Here is a 25274-nt window from a genome sequence, read left to right on the forward strand (position 1 = left end):
ATGTATAATGTAGCAGCAAGTGCACTCAAGTTTTTTTGTACATAGTGATGGACAGTAATGTGAATGCCGTCTCTGTTAAGCAACTTACTGCACTTGGAGGGAGGAGTATCCCAGGCTTTTGAAATGTGACTGCATTGCAGCTTCTTTTGTATGTAAGATGGCGAATGTCATGAACAAACTTTAAACTAGCTGCCTACTTAAAAGAAAAAAATAAGACCTGAAAATTTAAACTGACCTTGTAATTATGTGTACATAAAGAATGACATAGAACATTTTGTCTATAATTAAATGGTAAAATGACAACGACTACCTGTAAATCAGTTGTTCTGATGTTGAGTGAAATTGTAGTGTTCTTTGTCAATCACCCATCATTTATTTAATGAGGTAAAGAGCTCACTTTTGCTGCATCTAATGTACATTTGTTTTATCATAGCATAGTGTGCTATTGTAAAACATTTCAACGTGTTTGACAACGGGCCAGATTAAATGCATTATGTCCTTATCAGCAAGCGGATAAGGATATACAACATCGTGACAACTTCCTCAGCTCGGCGAGAGCTTTGATCCAGAGCCTCTTCAGAACAGACGCAGTCGAAATGGGATTACGAGGGAGCTGTCAAAGTCTCGCCGCTTCAGATATATTAGAGATACTTTGCTGCTCCATAATTGAATGGAAATTCTCACCATTAGCTTTACGTTTGCATTTGATCAAATACACTAGCGGGGATTGTAAATATTCCAAGAGGATGTGGAACTTTCCTCAAATCCCCTCCTTAAAATGGTCATTTTGCCCTGTGCCATCTCAGAGATCTTGACGATCTCAACTATATGCAACTAAAATCATACATCAATTTTCTTTGTAGTAAAAATATTTTGTTTAATTATCATGAATGTGCTATTTAGCTGTCCCACATTTTGCAGGCATCTGTTACTGAATGATCTGTCTATTTAAAAAGAAAAAAAAAGAGGAGCATTTTTTTAAATTACATGACCATTAAAGTCATCATTTGGACTTTTCAACATCATGGCATCACGTGAGGTGAGTACAAGTAAATCCTTGCATTCCATTTTCTCAATTTATACACAAATGATAGTGTTTGCTGCATTCGTCAATCTCAGCCATTCAATCCTGTAAGGAAATTACTACAAACTAGCTGTCCTTTGCTAAGTGACAGACGTTTTCAAACCTTTTAGGCTAGATTTGCACTATAAGTTAAAGGACCCCCTGCGGTGAAAATAAGTTTTTAATGTTGTTTATGCATGCTTACCATGTGCAAATCAGTCCACACTATTGTTGAATATTTTCTCCTTAAATCTGCACTGTACCAAAAACGCGGTACCGTCGCAAATCGTGACCAATCCAGTCAACGTGGGGGCCTTTTCTCCACTGACTTCCTAGATGCTGGTTTTTAGAAGGCAGCTGTCTGACTGGCAAACAAACAGGAATATGGGTCGAAACATTGTCAAACAGCTAATAATGTGTTGCTAATGTAGTCAAGACAAAAGCTAGTCGAATATAAATTGCCCATCGACTTGCAGACGGCCTTGCATATCTCGTTCTTCCTTTTTCAGTTTCTGGTTCAAACATACACTCACCGGCCACTTTATTAGGTACCCCATGCTAGTAACGGGTTGGAGCCCCTTTTGCCTTCAGAACTGCCTCAATTCTTCGTGGCATAGATTCAACAAGGTGCTGGAAGCATTCCTCAGGGAGTTTGGTCCATATTGACATGATGGCATCACACAGTTGCCGCAGATTTGTCGGCTGCACATCCATGATGCGAATCTCCCGTTCCACCACATCCCAAAGATGCTCTATTGGGTTGAGATCTGGTGACTGTGGAGGCCATTTTAGTACAGTGAACTCATTGTCATGTTCAAGAAACCAATTTGAAATGATTAGAGCTTTGTAACATGGTGGAAGTAGCCATCAGAGGATGGGTACATGGTGGCCATAAAGGGATGGACATGGTCAGAAACAATGCTCAGGTAGGCCGTGGCATTTAAACGATGCCCAATTGGCACTAAGGGGCCTAAAGTGTGCCAGGAAAACATCCCCCACACCATTACACCACCACCACCAGCCTGCACAGTGGTAACAAGGCATGATGGTTCCATGTTCTCATTCTGTTTACGCCAAATTCTGACTCTAACATCTGAATGTCTCAACAGAAATCGAGACTCATCAGACCAGGCAACATTTTTCCAGTCTTCAACTGTTCAATTTTGGTGAGCTCTTGCAAATTGTAGCCTCTTTTTCCTATTTGTAGTGGAGATGAGTGGTACCCGGTGGAGTCTTCTGCTGTTGTAGCCCATCCGCCTCAAGGTTGTGCGTGTTGTGGCTTCACAAATGCTTTGCTGCATACCTCGGTTGTAACGAGTGGTTATTTCAGTCACTGTTGCCCTTCTATCAGCTCGAACCAGTCTGGCCATTCTCCTCTGACCTCTGGCATCAACAAGGCATTTCCGCCCACAGAACTGCCGCTCACTGGATGTTTTTTCTTTTTCGGACAATTCTCTGTAAACCCTAGAGATGGTTGTGCGTGAAAATCCCAGTAGATTAGCAGTTTCTGAAATACTCAGACCAGCCCTTCTGGCACCAACAATCATGCCACGTTCAAAGTCACTCAAATCAACTTTCTTCCCCATACTGATGCTCGGTTTGAACTGCAGGAGATTGTCTTGACCATGTCTACATGCCTAAATGCACTGAGTTGCCGCCATGTGATTGGCTGCTTAGAAATTAAGTGTTAACGAGCAGTTGGACAGGTGTACCTAATAAAGTGGCCGGTGAGTGTATATGGCTGAATTAAACAAATATTTCCACTTGCCATTATGTAGCGTTTTCTACAGTTGAGTGGATCAGGTATTTGATTGAGTGGAAGCGGGCGCTAATTTGCATATTCATCCACAGGGTTGAAGCAAGGGTGTTTACATTCAAGCTAACTGAAGCATGGGTGTTTACATTCAAGCTATTTTAAGGCGGGAAGGGATTTTTTTTATATATGTCATTTTGATGATCAAAGATGAGTCTTTAGGGATAAAATAATTGACTGCAGTGGGACTTTTTTAATTTAAACCTGGTTACCCAGAGTATGCTTTTTTTTTTTTAAAACACATTGTATATAACTCAATGACAATTAAGGGTTTTAAACTATATTTAAACATTCCAAATTGTAACAAGGTTGTAAAAATTGCTAAAAATGTTTTTATAATAATATATATATAAAAAAAAAGTTTATCTTGGTAGTCAATATTTTTTGAAAGTCAAGTAAAATCGTAATTTTTATTATTACCTATTATTAGTTTCTATTCACAGACAGTCCCTTTCTTAGCTGTCGGGTTGGGCCGAGAGCAAGAATTCTATACATTTCACATGAATTACATGACAACCCATGGTTCCAGAGTGATTTGGTAGGCCAGCCCTCGGAACATTTTTCTTCCTTCTCGAGTCAAGATGTTCAGATATCCTGTGGGTGTTTCGTTTTGTTGGGGGTTGTTCAAGGGCAGTGTGGATGTGTGTGCTGACCCAGACGATACACATAGGTGGCAATGCAACGACTGTGCTCCAAATAAATGAGGGTTACTTCACTCCCTGAGTTACTCATTACCCCCTCAGCTTGAGCTGATCAGCGGGACCACACACAATCTGTGCCACAGAACTGATTTCTGCAGAATTACAACATCACTCATTCATGAATCCCCTTGATTAATTATTACCTATTTTGGCTATTTTTAAAGATATAATTCATAACAACAATATTGATTTTTTCTGTGGGACAACAAAAATGTTGACATCATATATGAAGAAAATCTCTCCGGTATTTTCCATTCAGTTATTTTCACTCATTTGAGCATATTTTACCATCCATTGCTCCAGGTTTTTCCCCAGTGTCTGCTGATCATAACAAACTTTGCCACTTATTCACCGCATACACATATTGGCAAACCCAAACATTACTCTGTACATCTGTATCTGGCAGCTTTATTTTTCAGGTAATAACAAGTAAAATCCACAAATTCAACCCATTAGACAGGAATGTTTTTCCCCGTTTTGTGATGCCGGTCGCTGGTTGTCAATAGTCTCTGAAGGTTGTTGAGGGTCAAAGCATTTACTTTTCACTCACCTTGTTCGTCATCACAGAACAATCGAGAATAAAAAAAGCAACACAACTGCAGATGTCGAGTGGTCAAGGGATGGGGACGCAGAAAACTGTCGTCAGGCATCGGAGACAATTGACGGACCCTTGTGCTCGTTTTGATTGGCTGAGACAAACAGTGAGTTAGGAAATATGATTAAGCTGCTTGAATTCACATGAACAGAAAGTGCTTTGTTTAACAGGGTGTTTTGTGCTTCTTTTTTTCTTCCATTTGCAATAAGCAGTTTGGTGCAGTATTTCAAACACCCATATTAACAGGTGAAGTGTACAAGAACTGCTCAATGATCGTGGCCTTCATCAAGGTTCTTTAACCTCTGCTGCTCTTCATATCTGTGCCATTTTCTTAGCAAACGTGCACTCGAGGACTGCTGGGATGAAACAGCCTGTGGGATGTACATCTGAACAATACAGCCACATTACAAAAATAAAGACGTCTCTGTAACCCTCTGAAGCCCGTGAAAGAGCTCATCATAGACACTTTTAGTCCGTTACATCAGTTTCCTCTCTCTTACCACTTGTTCCTGTGCTTCAAGCAAACATCACAAAACACACTTCTATCCGGGTGAATATACAGCACACGTACCAACACCATCCATTCGAAAGAGCTGGGAAAAATAGATATTAAAATATGGATGATGAACAGGTAGTTGATGTTTTTTTCATTTTTTTTCGCTCGCTTTGAAGAGAGAGGGGGGTTTATCTTACACGGGCACAATCTTCAGTCCAAAATATGAGAGATACACACACACACACACACACAATTATTTAAACCCTTGAAATCAGTCAATGTGCACATCCAAACAATGAATCACTAAATTGCGTTGAGGAATGGAGCAGGGTTTCATATATTTAAAGAGTTTTGCTGTCCTCTCTGAACGTGTTGCTGTGATGTGGAAGTTAAAACTCATGAACACACGCACGCTGTCCCGGTTCTGTGGTGCTTTGATTGGTTGCTTGACTTTAAAGTTGGAGAGCCAGCAGCAGAAAGGGGAGGAGCCACATGAGCATGGCCAGGTGGGCTGCAGCAGGACTGGAGTCATAGAGATCAGGGGGCGGGAGCGTGGAGTCGCCCCACAGTCTGTCTCTCTCATTCATCTACAGAACAAAAAGAACGAGTGAGAGCTTTAGATACATGATATGCTTTTTATGCTTGATCTTTTTCACTTTGTTATTACGAATTTTATCGTTTTATCATCTTATCCTGTCCTTTCTAACACTTGATAGATGCATGAATAAAGCTATACAAGATCAAATAATGTGCACGTGATTATAAATACAGGCTTAGTTGCATAAATGATTGGCACTCTGAGAGCACAATGCTCTCAAAATTCAATTTTGAATGATTGCGGCATTGTGTTCCAATGTAAAATATGTGTCCTGATTAAAACAAGTTGAGAATTAGAAAATAACAAAACAACATCTTAAGTCAGTCTACAGTAAGGTGCTTTGCTAGCCTTAACTGGTCTCCCAATCTGGTCCAAACCCCTCTAAAACCATAAATCCAGACTAGTGTGTGTGTGTGTGTGTGTGTGTGTGTGCTACTTGGCCAGGCAAGGAAACAAGCAACAGTAATCATGTAGGATGGTTTTCTGTAAGCAGTGAGACAAACACATATCTATGGCTTTGTTCAGACAGACATACAGTAAAAGGCATATCTAACTCTAATCCATGTAATTGTTTGAAAAATGAACTCCAATTTTTTACACACCCAAACCATATGTGATTTGGGTAACACTTCAGTTTAGGGTCCAATTCTCACTATTAACTAGTTGCTTATTATCATGCATATTACTAGGATATTGGCTCTTATTTACTTATAAAGCACATATTAATGCCTTATTCTGCATCACCATATTCTACATCCACAATGAAATCCGATTAAAATGGTATACTTTTTTCTCTTTTTCTTTTAAGACTTGTATTTCAAGTCATTTTGGGGATGCAATGTCGTACACAATGCAAATCTGTTTTCTCTCACAAGAAAGCTCTGACTGGGATGAATAGAGAATGTGAAAGATGGGTTTTGATCTAGTAGGAACATGGCGAGTTGGATTTTCAAAAGGTCCTAGAACACATACTGGCACTCAGACTAGTCGGGATAAAGGCTTGTACCTGTGTGGGCATCTGTGGACGCAGAATGTTCTGCTCGGTCTCCATGGCAGAACCAATGGTGGTAGTGGTCGTCTCGGTGCTGGTAACTAAGACCTGGTTGTAAAGATTAGTATTGGAGCCTGGAGCTTGGTTGGTCGCAGATTTCAGGTCTGTGTCATTCCCGAAAGCCAGAATGGCGTTCTCTGTTTGAAGGGAGGGGAAAAAGTCACATTCACCATCCTGCCTTTTGCAGATGAACACGTCTGGAAGGCTGTCATGCCTCAGTGGGCTTTCTCTTTCAGACATGTCCCTTTTCCAAAATGGGTTTGGATTTCATCAACATGCTTTTCTACAACAACAACAACAAAACACACTCAGGGGAACCAAACAACGACTGGCTTATATATAAATGATGTTGACAGAACAGCATTCAAGATCACAAGCTCCGTCATCTGATTCATGTTCTAAATATAGTCTATTTCTATAGTTGACTATACATCCCTATATTACCAATTGGCTAATCCTGCCCTCCAGAAATATATATATATGTACTGTATATAAACCCACTTGTATTGGCTTGGCATTTGTCCTTATTTTTTTGCCCATGTCTTCCATTTTCTTTCTTATCTTTTATTTTCGTTCAGTGTTTTCCCTTGGGAAAGACTGGTTGCATAAAATGGAGTGTGTACTTGAGTGAGCCTCTGTTCCTGTGGGTTTGAAAGACGTTTGATTACTCCAGTACCTTTATGCTTGATGTTCTTACCTTTAGTAAAACACCTATGTGTATTCATTTTGAAATATTCTACAGTCAGCCATGTACCAGCAAAATTATCTTCTATATTAAACCTAAATACAGATTTCAAATCACACTCCTCTTCATTTTCCCCTTTTTATTGGCTATATATGAGTCCATTTGAGAGTTACAGTGACAGGCCATATGAATGATAATAATCTGAATTGATTAATTCTCGTCTAGTAGGTCACTTGTCTGAAATTACAGTGGCGTGAAAGTCACCTCAATTAAGATACGTCTGTGAGGACGGCACTGGATATGAACTAAGCTTGGTATTCATTTCTGGTGGTGAGGAAAGTGTTTTGTGGAAAAAATGAAAGATGAGATTTATGAATGGTAAACAGTGGTGTGGTTGAGTAAATTTTCTTTCTTAATTTGAAACACTAATTGCTTAATCTTTGTGATCTTAACAGGAGATGAAGCAATAGAAAGAAAGAGAGTAACTTCCAAAGAATACCTTATTGTATGTATAGTGCCTCTTTACTATCATAAGAGGCACTATACATAGTGCAGGGTCCTTGTAAAGCATATCACAACCTGCCATTAATATTCATTAAGTGTTTAATGCATCTCTGCACCAAGAGCGTTTTCCCCCCAATTAGTGTTATTTTTGTTTTAGTATTTTTTTATACTAGAGATAATTTTTTCCTCAAGAGGTCGACAGACACACTCAAATTGACCCAATATGAGATCTTTTGAGCTGGTTATGCATGAATTGGAGAGTTATTTTTAATTCAATTTGAAAGAATGTGCTTAAATTATATTATTTATTGATCAAATCTAGTAATTTAAAGGTAAATAAAATAAAAAAGAATAAAAAACTCCAAATTAAAAAATATATAAAAAATGTAAAATTAAATGATATAAGCTTTCTGGACAAAAAAAAAAAAGGTATAATTTTAGGGATTCGGGTCATTTTGACCCACGGAGGAAGGACTTGTTACAGGATGCGAGGGAAGGATTGACAATAAAATTTAAATTAAAATAAAAAATATTACTGAATAATGTATAAATGACGCGTTTTAAATCGTTGCAAATAGTATTACTATTTATTGCAGTTATTTTCAAATATTTGCAGAGGCTAATGAATTGGAAGTCTTGCACATTCAAAGAATATCTTACTTCCATGTTGCAAAATAAGGTGGATACAAAAGACTGTATAACTACGTCCTTTGTGTATTTTGAAAAGTAGGGGCAGGGCTATAGACAAGCATTGAGTTAAGTTTAATGTTAGGAATATTATCATTTCTGTCAGTTAGCCTTCACCCCAGCCCACCTAAAGCCCTCATTATCTGACATTCATATCATAAACAGTCATAACACAACGTAATGATAGTGTTAGCAGTGGAGTAATGTGGAGGAGTGTAAATGGTGTGAAGCTGATTAGTCTCTGAATGTTTAGCAAGACGCCATGAGTTGATGCTAATTGAAGCTGCCCACTCGTAGCGTAGCTGAATTACAGCAAGGAAACAACCTAATATAGTGTCTAAACGGAATACAGCGCGCTAAACAGTCCTGTTCATACACCTTTCATGACAACTGCGTAGCGACTTCATTAAAGTACACCGTTCAATTTTGAGAATGAGTTTGGTTGATATGTCCTGTATAAACACAACCAGATTTGAAAACTAGTTGTTTAACAATGCTAGCACTCTTGGAATCGCGATCAGATTAAAGAACTGGCACTAAATCCTTGAAGACAATAAAAAAAATCTTGTTATTTCTAATATCTCCATTCCATAACGAAAATTTGAGTCACCCCTGTTAGTAAATGTGATCAATCTCAAACAATAAGTGTGGCCCATGTAAAAACGAATTGTCACTCTCTATCAGAGCTAAAAGGATATGTTTGAATGTTATGATGGAGAGGGAGATAGATGACAACGCCTATAAAGATGTTTAATCAGTGATGTGGAACATATGGTTCCAGTATTCTAACTCTCTATTTGTCTCTCTCTCTCTCATAGAATAGATGAAGGGCAGGATGAATTTGTGGACGGAGGTGTAAATGGCTGCAGCTAGCAGAGGGGAGTTTGCACTGAATGCTTAGAAGAGGTGATTCCTCTCTGAACCCCTGACTTTAGAAGCAACTGACCAAATGATAAGCTCCGCCCCTCTTGGATAGGCTACGGTTGCTCGCTCAGACTAAAGAGATTCAAGAAACTACCATAAGATCAGTTAGCATTAGCTACTAATTTTGATAGCAATTGCTGAGCTGGCACAGGAAATATTTGCTTGTAGACTCGCGGCAGTTCTGGACAGAATAGTTTTGGAGCCAATCATATGAGTCATTAATGTCATGTGACTAATTACTCCACAGAGCCACAGAAAAATGATGACAGCGCTGACTGGCTGATTAATTCAGTGAAAAACTTGTGCATTTCACCTTTAAAAAATTATATACTATTTTTAAAGTAAGAGCAGTTTAACTTGAATGTTCAAGACTTCCGTTGTTATCCTCTTACAGTTATTTTAGTCGTACAAAAGTTTTACTGTTAAAGGTAGGGTAGGCAATTTGCGGAGCAGCTAGCAATAGCAAGCTAGCTTTGAAAGCATGAGATCCCAGCCTGCCTTTAGAGCGCTCTTCAAAGCCACGCCTTCTTCAAAACGGACCGAATGCAATGATTGGACGAACATTTTATGGTCCTACGTCTTCCACAGACGATATATATATATATACATATAAATACATTTAGACCACTTAAGTGGTTGTTATCAGGACATGAAGTGACTTTCATCCAGCATAGCAAAAATGTTTCTGGAACAAATCGCCTACCCTCCCTTCCACTGCACTTTGTTGTACATAGTTATTCACCTATAGTGGCCAATGAATTTGAAGTCTCACACATTCACAGAAAATAGCTTTCGCTAATAAGATGGAAAATATGATGTAATTTAATATTAACGATATATATTTTGCTTGCTAAAAAGAATCCTTATTTTATTAGAATGTTATTTGTTTTATTTATAACTATTTTTTACTAGTATTTATTAATTGTTAGAATACATGGATACATGGATGAATGATACATGGATGAATGATATAATTTTCTGTAAAATGTGCTCATGAAGTGGTAAAAATTAAATGGATAATTTTTTTTTAAAACAGATTACATTTATGCAGTAAATCTGATTAAACACTGCAGACTGCTTCAGTTTGGAGGTAAAAGCAAACATAGCAAAGCACAAAACTGTTCCTAACGTTTTGCCACTAAGGTACTCAGAATGTTTTAGTTACTAGCTTTAATCAATTCATAAATTAATTAACATTATGTTATTACTAGCATTGCACACAAAAACTTAGCAGTTACTGCTTACCACCAAGACTAGAGTCAGGAGCCGTCACTCTTCCTGCACATTTCTCATCAAAACAATCATCACTCATTCCGGACCACATTGAAAGCGCTCTTACGAAACATAACCTTCACGTTTTTACTACATTGGTGAATCACTGAATCACTTCCATATAAGTCCAGTTCTCCTGGCTCTTGGCCCACTGACTTCAGCTCTTTTTTTCTGCAGTCTGACAGAATGAAGAAATCCTTCTAATACCTCTCTCCAGTATTTCATCGTCGTCCCAGGGGTGCGCTGATGGTTTGGGGGCCGGTGTAGCCAGCGAAACTAGTACAGTAACAGCTGAGGTGAGGACTAGCCTCAATGGACTCACTCTCAAAAAGCTCTTTCAGCGGTTTCCCTCTATCCTGTGCTACTTTTGTCCTGTTTGCTACTCTCCGGCTGTCTCCGCTCCATTAGTTTTACTGCAGGGAGCCAAATTACGCTCAATTACCAAGACACCAGAGGCTGTGCTTAGGCTTGAATCAGCACACATACACACCGACCCAGCACTCCGGACTGCCTCAAGACCCGCAGATAGAATAGGGAGGGATGGCGGAAACTTGACGCTGCAGTTTTTGTAAATGCCGGAAATACCTTTTAGGAGCAAGCGCTTCTGGATCAGAGCTGGAGCTAATCTCCGAGATCTCAGCGGTCAGACTGCAGCACCAGCCCACCTGTGAAATGGATGTGTTTACATGGTTGTGTTTGTTATTAGTGGCTCAGAGATGCAGTGGGCCGTGAGCTGAGCACACCGCTGAAGATACCCTGTGCTGTTAATGCCTCATTACCGACACGCATTGAAACTTCATTACGTTACATCAAGAGAGTTTACTCTCAGCGCTGCTGATTGCACAATAATAGTGCTGACTGTGAAGAACAGGCATGCAAATACGTCTCTCTGCTGACACTTGTATCGTATCACCTGGGTCTATTTTTTGTCAATTGAAGTATATGAGTGTACACCGAGTGTGAGACTGTCCCTGTCTCCATATGAGCTTCCCTGCTACACACGCAAAAGACAGTATGTGAAATGAGTAGGGTGCAGAATACTCTGCATTAATGAGATTTAGTAGGTGAGCAAAACCCTGAGGACGTCCTGCATCTGCTGGGATTCTGAAGCAAGGAAACAATGGACATTTTGCTTTCCCATGAGGCCACTGGAGCAGAAGAGCCGTTTATTTGACAAGTTGAATTCAAATCGAAATGATGAAAACTATGGGTCCAAATGCTTCCTCATGAGTAAAAACACCTGAGTAAGGGTCTGCTCCAATACCCACACTTGCAGTTTTGCACTTGACCACTTATCTACTTTCATTACATATTTCCTGTATTTCGCCCAAGTGTTTATATTGATGTGAAGACTACAAGTGTAGAACTTTTGATTACTTATATTAAAATAGTCCCCACATAACTAAGTGATTAGAAAGCAGTTGCAAATTTGACAAAATACACTATAAAAATGGCATTGTTGACAGAAAATAAAAATAGATAAGTTGCATCGGTGTATAAGACACATTTTATTTCTACATTCAAAAATAAATGGCAAATACCAGTAAATAAAACAAAACATTTACAAGCATTATCTACATTATAAAGGTATTTACATTCTGGAAAATATAGTACTCATCTCTGCTCCAATAAAATGTTCAACACTTTACTCCCAAATATATGTAACATCTAATTAATTTAAAGGGGTCATGAACTGGCTTTTTAAATGGTTTTATATTGTTGTCTGAGGTCAACGTATGACGTTCGCTTGGTTTTTACATTCAAAAACATCAAAATGAATAAGTAATAGGCTATTTTCTACCCTAGTTTTGAGCCTAGCTCAAAACGCTCGGTTTTTATGGGCGTCTCGCATTGAAGACTTGGAAGTAAACGCCCACTGCTGTGAGTGGATAACAGTTTTGCATATTATAATGAGTTTCGTGTAATGCGCGAATCGGTGGGCGGGGCTAAACCGGCCGTGTTGAAGTAGGCGTTGATCTTCTTCTGCGGGGGTGGTGTTTTATCCTCTTTGTCGTCATAGTTCCCCACTTTGAAAAACGAGTCGTTTGCTGAGCCTGGTGTCAATAAAAGCTTTTATTGGACTAACAAGGACGTTTTCAGTTCTGAAACTTACAGGATATTCTTATAATTTGATGACCTCTTAGATGTCAAAAGCTCAAGGAAAATTTGATTTCTCAGTTCATCACCCCTTTAACTTACAGTTCACTGGAAGATATTTCATGACGTCTAGCGATTTTAGGGCATGCGAGTTTCTGAACACTATGGATGATGGGATACGCTTAGCAATGTTGATTTAGTGTGTGTGTTAAGGGCACTGAGCTTTGGCATTTTTTCAGACCTGGGACAGTCTGCAGACTGCAAGTGTGGGTTTTGGGACAGTCCCACTATTGTTTTCACAGTTGTTGTTAGGGTGTCATAGAACTTCTGTCAGGTAAAAGGACAAAGCCAAGATGGTGGATGTCTGGGACGATATTTATAGTACACACCTGCAAACCAATTAAAGGTTGCAAAGTAATTTCTTCACTGAAGATAGTGAATTTAAATGCAGCCAGTTTCTGTGAATTATTTCAAAGTAAAGATACTACTAACTTAACTGCATTTTTAATTAATTGATTTTTATTTGTTTTAATGGTGAAGCCGCATACTGTATAGTAGGCACAACATTTGGTTTGAAACTTGCTTCGCAAAAAAAGTATGCTCTATATATGAATGTGTGTAGGATGAATGAAATTCGGACATCCGTCATGTTGTCACTGTGATCTATATGGCGTCACTTGCGTCGCTTCACTGCCTTTCCAAAATCTTCTCCCATGAGATAGTAAAGTGTCCATCAAACTTTTTGCCCACTGATATATGAATACTGTGAATTTGGACATACTACTTGGCTCACATGCTCTTGTTTTGCCCCCTATATAGTATGGAAGAAGGCATATTTGGATGCAGGGCATGTCTCTCTTCATGCACAAAGGGGAATATCCAACAATGACCATAATATTTATGTGTGTTATAGAACAGGGAAGAAGTTTTAACTCACTCAAGCAATTGTTGTCATGAAAATGGCTGAGGAAGTGGTTGCACTGATCTCGGAAATTCCCACTAGCCGCACAGGAGCACCACGGTCCCACATTGGATGTTGAGTTATCTAGGTAGTTTGGAGTGATAACGCTACCTATAGGGAGAGAGAGAGAGAAATAACACAGAACAGAACATCAGTTGCAAAACAGAAAGCCAAATGCGGTACCAGTATAATGGTATCCCATAAATGTATTCATCTGTTATAAGTCTTGTATTATGGGAAAATATCTTCTTTGTCAGATGTGCAGAGATTCAAACTTTATTTGGCATTTTCCACAAAATATGGTATAAAAAGAGATTCAAACTTTATTTGGCAGTTTCCACAAAATATGGTATAAAAAGAGATTCAAACTTTATTTGGCATTTTCCACAAAATATGGTATAAAAAGAGATAATTTTTTTCTTTCTTTTTTCTACATATACTATAGAACCCCGATTTGTGTGTTCTTTTAAATAAATAAAATTGATAAGGTTTCAAATAACAAGGTAGCTTTGAAGAAAATTTTGTGCAAATTAAGTGGTCATGCAGCATTTATCCGTTATTTAGATTTTTTTTAACCATTTATGAAATGAGCCATTTTTGTTTAAATGGTGATAAAACTGAGGTTCATGCTTATTGGTTTTCTTCATCAGCTCCATAAGGCTGGCCAAAGAACCCATTGATGATTCTGTACTTGAGTTTCTGATTGATCTTTGATTCTTCATTGACATTTGACACTCATAAAATGTTGTAAAGACTTATTTTTTTATCTTAGATATTGCAAAATGCTATTCTCATGCTATCCCTTTCAGTTGCAGAAAACTTTATAATATATTTGTTTCTTATTGCATTAATTACTGTAATGCGCTTCTTACTGGGTTTTCAAAGCATACTCACTACATTATGTTCAAACTTCTATGGCTAGTCTTCGCTCTTCTCAGCATGGTCTGTTGGTTGTCCATCAAACAAATCACGGATTTTTAAAGATATTTGAAAACATATATTTTATTTTTATTTCTTGTGGTTTCAATACACCAATGCTATTGTTGATTTATTTTGTTTTTCTTGTATTATGCATGTGGTCAACACTAATCCAGCTGACTGACGCACATCAGCACAGAGACACTTTCACATTACTGAGGATTAAATATTTGAACGCAATCACTGTTTTACTCTATAGGCCCTCAGCTAAGACAGATATGAAAAGCTGTCAATCTTTATCTTGTGTGTGGGTTATATAAGTGCGCTACAACATTGATTGCAGAGGATATATTTCTGTAGCTTTTAGAACTGTCTTTGTTCAGTAGGGAGGGCAAATGACTGCTTTTTCAGCGTGTGAGTGAGTGAGTGTAGAAGCTGTCAGCTGAAAGCGGGAAAAGTGGAGGTGCTGCACTCTAGAACACTATGGTCTGATAGGGACCCATTTAAACACATTGATTTCTTTTGTCCCAGAACACAAAAGTGCAACATCTTCACAACCGCGCTTGGAAAAATACTGCCGTAATGACTAACAGCCAGGGCAGAGTGCTTGTTCTCTTTATTTCTCTCCACTATCTTTTTCTTGCCATTTCTGACTTCTAGATTTGTTAATGTCACAAACTCAAACTCTGTGGTTCTCTTTACTAGCAAATATCATATGGCATCCCTGACGTCAATCCTGATGCGTCTACCAAACATCATGGCTTAAATGAATATAACATATGTAACCAGGGCAGGAATAGCCTGGAATTTGATTAATTTCCCTGGTGATTTGCCCTTATGTTTCCTTTCACTCAGCTTTGCGCGCTGTCCCCTTTAAGAGTGTGTGCATGCGCAGGTGAGAGAGAGCGCGTCAGACTGAAAGAGAGCGCAGTTTGAGACGGAGTCACACAGAGGGAGAAATAGTCGATTAAACTGTTAAAGGAAGAACATTTCCAGTTTAATATTGACTTGTGAATCTGTGGCGATAACAGTCGTGTGGTAGTGTCGAGTGTATGGTTGATTTAGTTGCTTATACGAGTGTGGTGTTCCTGCACGTGAGTGATTTTCCGTGGGGGAAGGGAATTCAGAGACGTAGAGGAAGATTGAGCGTGAGTTAATCTGTAATATGTTATAAAAAATTGTTGAAATGTTAAATAACACTGTTTATTTCATATATTAATGGAACATTGAGTAATTATTGTTCTTTATGCTGTGTTAGAGGGGAGAACAGCCACACGTGATATTGCACGTGCTCCAGCTACTACATGAGCTTTTTCTGTGTGCTTCAAAGTCTCAATAAGAGTGAGTTTTGATCATTTTCTTCTCCTAAAGTGTTCATGTATAAGTAATGAAGAATATTTGTACCTTTGTTCAAATGTATACTATTTTCTTGAGTGTATTTACTGTTTGATTTGAACAGAAGGGTTCAAACTGTGGATTGTAATGTATTCATGTGGTGAAATGTGCAGATTTCTCATTTATGCTGTTTTATTTCTTTCATTAGGCACATACAGGCCACTACCGTTGTTTTCGGCACCCATTTTATTTGTTTTTGAGATTATCAATGTGAAAACCCACCTTTTCTAGCCATTTTGTTTTGTAAGACTTTGTTTTCTGCACTCATTAGAGTCAGTTTGACAGTTAATTTTGTTTTGCCAATTCCACTTATTGGAAAGTTTTTTATAAAACTGCTTTTCGCCTGAACAAAAAATCTGCATTAACGCTGTGTCTCTTTCGAGTCTCAGTCAGGAATTAAAGAACCCTTTCCTTTAGATGTTATGGCTGTGTCTTATTCCCTGACATTACGTTTGAACGGCTACATCTAATTTGGTACCAGGAGTGGGGTTCCGTTTTTTGTTTGGGGGTTGGCTTATTTTTGTGATAAGAGTGCTAAAATAGTAGGGTGCAAACAACGGTAGTGGTTAAGAGCGGCTGAGTGCTAGAAGGACCTGCAGAAGATTGTGTGCCATCCTAACAGAAAGCTGCAGGAGGACCAAGGGCCAGCAAACCAGGACTGCTGCGTGTGAGGAGATTGTGAAGGACGGTGCTTGTTGAACTGACTGTTTAAGAACTGAGACTTTCTGCAACCGCGAGTCATGGATGCTGAGGGCATGGACGCTGAGGGCATGGACGATGCAGCCGCCCAGGCTGAGGACATTCAAGGTGCAGGTGCTGCAGCTCCGGAAATGGACATTGAGGGAGGTAACCCCATTTTGCAGCTACAGTCACAGATCCTGGAGTTGGGACGTAGACATGACCAAGTAATGTCGACGCTTTCTAACATGACTAATGTACCTACTAGATCTTATGTGTATATCCCTAGAGAAAGACAAATTGTACCTTTTAGTGGGGATCCAGGTAAAGATTGCCAAAATGTGGATGATTTCATTGAGGAACTTGAGAGAGTAATCAGAGTGAGGGGTCTAAATACAGAGGATCAGGTGGATTTTATCCTATCCCACTTAAGGGGTTCCGCTCTAGATGAAGTCAGGTTGTGTATGGGAGGGGAGGATAAGTTACCTCAAGACATGTTCTCCTACTTGAGGGCAGCCTTCAGGGAAAAGCGAAGCACCCCCCAGTTGCTACATGCATTTTACGCACGGAAACAATTGGATGGTGAAGATTTCCGTGATTACTCGCACGCCCTGTCCTTGCTGCTCAATGCTGCACTCCAGCAGTCACCCCATATTGTTCCGGACACGCAACTGGCATTGAGAGATCAGTTTATAGAGGGGGTGAGGGATTCAATTCTCCGTAGGGAACTACGTAAGGTGGTTCGAGAGCGACCTCACGCTACATTATTCGAAGTCCGTGAGGAGGCCCTTATGTGGTGTCTGGAAGAGAGACCCCGTACAGCTAATCTAGCTAGAAACCGAAATCTAGTGGGTGTGGGGGAAAATGTAGAGCATGCGAGAATGTCCGCCACCGTACCAAGTGACTTGACTGTAGCCCTGCAGGAGGTAATTAAGGTAATTACACAACAAGGGAAAGCAATCGGGGAACTTACCAATGCTGTCCGCGACCTCACAATCCAGAAGTCTGACCCAAGGGGTGAGAAACCTAGTAAGGCCAGGTTTCAGCCAAAATATACCCATGATGGCCAACCCATTTGTTTGAGATGCGAGGGCATTGGACACATAGCCCGGCAATGCACTGTGTCACGCTTCCATGAAAACCCTGTGCCAGCTGCGCCAGAGCCTCAGAGTCTTCAGGGAAACTGTGTGCCTCCATTGCGAAGAGCCGAGCAATGAGAGGTGGCACTGATGGCTCAAACAGTGGCACCCTGACCAAAGAGCGATTCCTGGAGCGTGCAGTGGGCAAGTGCCCAGAAGTCAAAATTCACATTGGGGGGGTAGCTGTCAGGTGCCTATTGGACACTGGCAGCAATGTGAGTACTTTGACAGAGAGGTTCTTCAAAGAGCATCTTCATGGAGAAGATAAAGACATGCATTGTACGACCAAGTGGTTGAAGATAACCGCTGCCAATAGGTTGCCGCTTCCCTACCTTGGGTATGTCGAACTTGATATCCAGGTAATGGGTCTGACTATACCTGGGTGTGGATTCCTGGTGATTCGTGACCAAGAGGGAGGGGTGACCGACTCAGTGCCCCCGGGCATACTTGGCATGAACATAGCGCAGCGCTGTAAACAGTTGATTCTGGCCGAGTTTGACAATGCTTTGGAAGGGACGTTGGATGCTGACTGGAGAGCCGTTTTCAACAGGGTGCAAGAGGCTATCCCTGTGGAGGCAACCTCTATAGTTCGGACGGTGGGCACACATAAGTTGTATGTCCCTGCAGGCTCAGTTGCTACCATTCAGGCTAAAACACACAAGGAAGTGATTGGAGACAGTGGCTTAGGATTGTTTGAACCAGGCAATACGCCGTTGCCAGGAGGCCTGGTCCTGGTTCCTACCTTGGTGTCACCTGGTAGGCGAGTGTTCCCAGTGCAGGTAGTAAACTTGTCACCAGAGGATGTGTGGTTGCCGCCTAAGGTGAAACTCGGTATACTTACCCAGGGTCGTCGCTTTGAGGGTAGCTCCTGTGAGGTTACATTCCATCGTGTCTCCGCAGATCATGAAGAAGTAACTGTCAACCAGAGATCAATGATAGGGGTTGGGAGTGACCTACAGTGTCCATTGGAGAAGGTGCGGATAGGTGGTTCCCCTACACAACAGGCAGAGCTGAAGGCACTTCTGATGAAATACTTGGATGTGTTCGCCATCTGTGACGAAGACCTTGGTTATGCTGACCTGGTAAAACATGAGATCCCCCTGAAAGATGACCTCCCTGTCTCACAGCCATACCGACGAATACCCCCAAACCAATTTGAGGAGGTAAAGGACCATATCTCCGGACTACTCAAGAAGGGTGTCATCCGAGAAAGCTCCAGTTCGTACGCTTCTCCGGTGGTGTTAGTTCGTAAGGCTGATGGGAGTCTCCGGCTATGCGTGGACTACAGGAAGCTGAATTCTAAAACTAGACGTGATGCATTCCCATTGCCACGAATTGACGAGAGTCTGGATGCTTTGAGCAAGGCCAAGGTGTTCTCTTCTATTGATCTTGCAAGTGGCTATCATCAGGTGGCAGTTCATGAGAAGGACCGGAACAAAACAGCCTTTATTACACCATTTGGGCTGTATGAATATGAGCGGATGCCGTTTGGACTCTGTAATGCGCCTGCAACATTCCAGCGCCTCATGCAAGGCATAATGAGTGATCTGGTCTTTCAAATGGTACTTGTATATTTGGATGATTTGCTTATCTATTCAAGTACATTCGAGGGACACTTAGTGAGGCTTGAGACTGTGCTAAAAAGGTTGAGGGAGGCTGGATTAAAGGTTAAGGTGGAAAAGTGCCATTTTCTGCAGTCTGAAGTAAAGTTCCTGGGGCATGTTGTATCAGCTCAGGGGGTGTCTACAGACCCAGACAAAGTGAGTGCAGTAAAGCAGTGGCCGATCCCTAACACTCTGAAGGAGCTGCGATCCTTTCTAGGGTTCTGCAGTTACTATCGAAGATTCATGGAGGGTTTCTCTAGAGTGGCAGGTCCGCTCCATGATGTGGTCAACACTTGTGTTCGCCAGGGGAGCGTTGTTCAGGCCAATAAGTTGTTCAAGGACTCCTGGACGACAGAATGCCAGCAGGCTTTTGAGCATCTCAAGGAGAAGCTTACATGTGCTCCAACGCTGGGGTATGCAGATTTCACCCTACCTTTTGTGCTAGAGACCGATGCAAGTAACCTGGGATTGGGCGCTGTGCTATACCAGCAGCAAGGGGGGAGGAAAACTGTGATAGCATATGCAAGTCGTAGGTTGAGGGGTGCAGAGCGAAATGACAGGAACTACAGCAGTATGAAGCTGGAGCTCCTGGCACTCAAGTGGGCAGTGGGGGAAAAGTTCAGGAGTTACCTGTTGGGGTCGAAGTTTACTATCTTAACAGATAATAACCCTCTGTGCCATCTCAACACGGCAAAGCTGGGCGCAATTGAACAGAGGTGGGTTGCACAGCTTGCAGTATTTGATTTTGACGTGCAGTACCGTCCTGGTCGGTGTAACACTGCAGCCGATGCTCTCTCTAGAAGACCAGGGCTAGAGGGAATGGAGGTGGTAACTGAAGATTCGGAGTACGACGGCTGTGTGGCTATTTGCAGCGGGCTCCGCACCGGGACTGCAGTGGAGGCTGATCTGTCAGGGCTAATGGAAGGGCCTAGAAATGGAGGGACAATACATCTACAATCAGCCATGGTTGAACAAGGGAATGAAGAGGGACAACTCCTGGAGAATACCCCAACATTACCTGGATACACAAAAGATGAGCTTCGTCAGTTCCAAGAGGAAGATCCGACCATCAGCACACTTAAGTGTTTCTGGGACAAGAAAAGGAAACCCACAAATCAAGAGAGAAAAGGCTTGTCTCGATCGGTGCTCTTGTTGCTTAAGCAGTGGGATAGAATCCAAGAGAGAGAGGGGCTGTTGTTCAGAGTCATCGACGATGTGTTCAATGGGGAATGCCGACAGTTACTGCTCCCTGCATGTCTGGTCAAGCTGGTGTTGCAAAGTGTCCATGACCAGATGGGGCATCAGGGCATTGAGAGGACACTGGGCCTGCTCAAGCAGCGTTGTTATTGGGTTGGGATGAGTGATGCTGTGGATAAGTGGGTGAAGGAGTGCCAGCGATGCGTGTTAGCTAAAATGCCGCAGCCGAAGATACAAGCACCTTGGGCCCCGTTCTTGGCGTCACATCCATTAGAGGTGGTTGCGATGGATTTCACCACACTAGAGCCTGCATCAGATGGGAGGGAGAATGTCTTAGTTGTAACCGATGTGTTTACTAAGTTCAGCCAGGCGTTCCCCACCCGTAATCAGAAGGCGGACACTACCGCTAAGGTCCTTCTGAAGGAATGGTTCCTTAAGTATGGTGTGCCACAGCGTCTCCACTCAGACCAAGGGAGGAACTTCGAGAGTGCAGTTATTGCAGAGCTCTGTAAGCTGTACGGGGTAAGGAAATCCCGCACTACGCCACATCACCCCCAGGGAAATGCGCAGTGTGAGAGATTCAACCGCACTCTGCACGATCTCTTGCGTTCATTACCACCTGATAAGAAGCGGAGATGGCCAGAGTATTTACCTGAGCTGGTGTACGCCTACAATGTGACTCCCCATTCTTCCACTGGTTACTCTCCATACTACATGCTGTTTGGAATGCAGCCACACTTACCAGTAGATGCCTTGTTGGGTCAGGAGACAGGAGGGGAGATAGAGCCTACCTGGTTGTCTGTCCATAAGGAACGGCTTCAGGATGCACACTCCAGAGCACGAGAGTATGCTGAAAGAAAGGCAGCGGACCGTGTTGCCAAGCGTGAGAATGTGGTGTATTGTCCAGAGGTAGCAGTGGGTCAGCAGGTGTATTTAAGATATCGTCCCCCAGGCAGGAACAAGATCCAGGATGCCTGGGCCCCCACGGTGTATACGGTGGTTGAGGTGCATGGAACAACATACACCGTGGAACCGGTTGGAGGCGGTCCAGCAAAAAGAGTGCATAGGTCAGGCATCAGGCCCTGTCCGAGACCAGTCCCTGTGCCAATGCCTAGGAAAAGAGTGACACCTGTAAAAGTTCCTACCACGGAGTTGGTAGAAGGGATGCCTGCACTGGATGCAGAATGTGTGCTTGTGGAGGAAACCAGATGGACTAAGGAGGATCCAGTGGACGAGGTGCTCGGGAGGTTGCAGCAGCCAGGGGATGATGCTGAAATAAGAGAGGCAGAGAGCAATGATGAAATGCAAGTAGATGATGAGGCGAGTATAGTCAGACAGCTCCCTCAGCCCAAAACAGAAAGAAAGGATTCAGCATTGGATGTGGTGGTGACTAGGCCAGTTCCTGTTCCCCGGAAGCCCAGGGCAGAGAGTACCCAGGTGGATGTACCCTGTCCTTCACCACGCAGGACCCAGCGCTCTACTGCTGGGGTTCATAGCAATCCAAACAGGCTGCCTAAATCAGCTTGCAATTCTGTGTCTTTCAGTCCCGATGTTCTTTCCCAAGTGTTAGCTGGAATAGTTTTGTACACATCTGGAAAACTACAAGGAGTAGTGGATGATTAAAGCATATTTGTAGTCATCGAGGACGTTGACTGTAGGCAGGGGAGAGTGTAACCAGGGCAGGAATAGCCTGGAATTTGATTAATTTCCCTGGTGATTTGCCCTTATGTTTCCTTTCACTCAGCTTTGCGCGCTGTCCCCTTTAAGAGTGTGTGCATGCGCAGGTGAGAGAGAGCGCGTCAGACTGAAAGAGAGCGCAGTTTGAGACGGAGTCACACAGAGGGAGAAATAGTCGATTAAACTGTTAAAGGAAGAACATTTCCAGTTTAATATTGACTTGTGAATCTGTGGCGATAACAGTCGTGTGGTAGTGTCGAGTGTATGGTTGATTTAGTTGCTTATACGAGTGTGGTGTTCCTGCACGTGAGTGATTTTCCGTGGGGGAAGGGAATTCAGAGACGTAGAGGAAGATTGAGCGTGAGTTAATCTGTAATATGTTATAAAAAATTGTTGAAATGTTAAATAACACTGTTTATTTCATATATTAATGGAACATTGAGTAATTATTGTTCTTTATGCTGTGTTAGAGGGGAGAACAGCCACACGTGATATTGCACGTGCTCCAGCTACTACATGAGCTTTTTCTGTGTGCTTCAAAGTCTCAATAAGAGTGAGTTTTGATCATTTTCTTCTCCTAAAGTGTTCATGTATAAGTAATGAAGAATATTTGTACCTTTGTTCAAATGTATACTATTTTCTTGAGTGTATTTACTGTTTGATTTGAACAGAAGGGTTCAAACTGTGGATTGTAATGTATTCATGTGGTGAAATGTGCAGATTTCTCATTTATGCTGTTTTATTTCTTTCATTAGGCACATACAGGCCACTACCGTTGTTTTCGGCACCCATTTTATTTGTTTTTGAGATTATCAATGTGAAAACCCACCTTTTCTAGCCATTTTGTTTTGTAAGACTTTGTTTTCTGCACTCATTAGAGTCAGTTTGACAGTTAATTTTGTTTTGCCAATTCCACTTATTGGAAAGTTTTTTATAAAACTGCTTTTCGCCTGAACAAAAAATCTGCATTAACGCTGTGTCTCTTTCGAGTCTCAGTCAGGAATTAAAGAACCCTTTCCTTTAGATGTTATGGCTGTGTCTTATTCCCTGACATTACGTTTGAACGGCTACACATATGTGAAAACTGTTTGAAAGCTACAGTGCAGAGGAACATTTTTATTTGTGTGTTCAATGTTTGTTTCTGATATTAGCCGTGCAATTTTAGTATCACTGAGTTAATAGTTATAGTAATTACTAATTATAGTAATTAACAATACTATAATAACAATTATTATTATTATTATTATAGTTATTATTTTAGTAATTGTGTTGTGTACTTTGTCATTTTCATTACTTTTTTAAAATATGTCTTTATAGTTTTTTATTTCAGTTTTAGTTATTTTGGTACATCAAGTTAACCTACATGAAAATGAGAAATTTTGAATGAATGAATGATGAATAAGGTATCGCTTTATTTCAAGTAACGACATTTTAGGCACAAAACTGCAACAGTGTGCCTCTATTTATGACATAATTTGCATCATTGCATGCTCCTGGTCACATTTCTTATAGTGAAATGTGTCTCATAGCTGCTTGTCTCCAAATAAATTACTTTCGTAGAGCAACCCACATTGTTTTTCTTGCAATTATATCTTGCAATACATCCACAGACAAAAATTCTGTTCTAAATTTTTAGTGGAAGCTGGAATCTTCTCATCCTGAATCATTACTTGGTTATTGTGGTAATCGGCTTCTGGTAGTTGTCATAGTGGTACTCACGTCAATGACACAAATGTACTGCAGATCACACCCACAAGTAGTCAGGTTTATACCAAGCTACAGAACCAGATAACAACTTAAAGCAGGGGTGTCCAAACCTGCTCCTAGATAGCACTTTCCTACAAACTTACAGACAGGTGTGTTGGGGACTGGTTGGAGCTAAACTCTGTAGGATGTTGGCCTTCCAGGAGCAGTTTATTCTTAAATTACTACTATTAGTATGCCATTTATGGGTTTATCTCCACCAAAAGTGTAAACATTGAGCCTTACAGGCACCATCTAAACATTAAGAGCGATCCGCTCAGATCCATCAATCTCTTTCCAGCTCAACCAATAGCAAGAGTTTGAGGCATAGCTACTGTAGTAGGCGGAGCCAGAGGCTGTTTTGCCGGTGTGGAACCATGGAAATAGACATTCAGCTTTGGTTACAGAAGTGCAAGCCCAAATTCACTGCATTTAGACCTTCAATGATAAACAGGTTATGAACACTTCAAAGCAAACAATGGATGCCTCAATAACATACAGCCATGACCAAAAGTATTGGCAGTGACATAAATTTTAGTGTTTCACAAAGTTTGCTGCTTCGGTATTTGTAGATTTTTTTTTAATCTGTTTCTATGGAATACTGTAAAACAATGATAGGAATTTCATAAGTTTTAAAGGCTTTTAATGGCCCCTCATCCTCCAAGGAAACATGCTCAGACTATTGATCAGTGTCTTAGTCAAGCCAACAAAGACGACTACCTCTATCAACGGTAAGAACTATCTTTCATTTGGACTATGGAATTTTCGATCAATCTCTGATAAAGGTCCTTTCGTGAATGATCTGTTGCTGGATCGTAAGTCTGGCTTTCTTTGTCTCACTGAGACTTGGCAAAGAAGTAATGACTTTTACCACTCTGTTCCTCCTGGATATGCTTTTATCTGTAAACCATGCACTGTTGGTCAGGGCGGGGGGCTTGCAGTACTATATGAGGAAAAATGGAAAGTTACAACTCTTCCTGAAACTGATTACACTTCCTTTGAATCTGTTGCTTTGCAAATCAATGGATTCGTACCTACTATCATCGCTATCGTATACAGGCCTCCAAAGGCCAATTCTGTATTCCAACAAGAATTTTTAACATCTTTAACTTCTCTTTGTTCATTGTCTCCAAACGTGTTTTAGAGAGTTTTTATCATGCCTAGATAGTTTTGGACTACAGCAATTTATCACTGTCCCAACTCATTCAAAAGGTCATACTGTTGATTTGGTCTGCTGTTCAGGTGTGATTCCTGGAAATTGCACTACTTCTGACTTATCGTTGTCAGACCACTTGCTGGGGTCTTTCAATGTCTCTTTATCTGTGTTTAAGCCTAATTTGAGTCGTACAATCACATTTCGTAATATTAAGAACATTGATCCCTCAATTCTTGGGGAATGTCTGTCCACACTCTCCTACAAAGACCATTCATGGAATTCTGATGATTTAATCCAGTATTATAATGACAACCTTCAAA

The 25274-nt window shown here is 41.0% G+C and overlaps 2 protein-coding genes across 3 annotated transcripts in view; one reads left to right on the forward strand and one right to left on the reverse strand.

Annotated features, from left to right (window-relative positions):
- Positions 1-306, forward strand: part of atrn (attractin) — an 80013-nt gene extending 79707 nt beyond the window's left edge. For both annotated transcript variants that reach the window (XM_056248020.1, XM_056248021.1), the window contains exon 29: positions 1-306. This exon is cut by the window's left edge and continues 1548 nt beyond it. The gene's annotated coding sequence lies outside the window, so the exon portion shown is untranslated.
- A 3663-nt stretch (positions 307-3969) lies between these two features.
- gfra4a (GDNF family receptor alpha 4a) overlaps positions 3970-25274 on the reverse strand; it is a 148439-nt gene continuing 127134 nt past the window's right edge. Inside the window, exons 6-8 of the mRNA XM_056248022.1 lie at positions 13424-13558; positions 6273-6454; positions 3970-5255 (exon numbers count right to left, since the gene is read on the reverse strand). Of these exons, the coding sequence (XP_056103997.1) occupies positions 5121-5255; positions 6273-6454; positions 13424-13558 (452 nt within the window). The 3' untranslated portion in view covers positions 3970-5120. The remainder of the gene's footprint in view (positions 5256-6272; positions 6455-13423; positions 13559-25274) is intronic.

This window comes from Rhinichthys klamathensis, unplaced genomic scaffold, assembly GCF_029890125.1.
Source record: "Rhinichthys klamathensis goyatoka isolate OS25496 unplaced genomic scaffold, OSU_Roscu_1.1 h1tg000053l_1, whole genome shotgun sequence".
Classification (NCBI taxonomy): domain Eukaryota; kingdom Metazoa; phylum Chordata; class Actinopteri; order Cypriniformes; family Leuciscidae; genus Rhinichthys; species Rhinichthys klamathensis.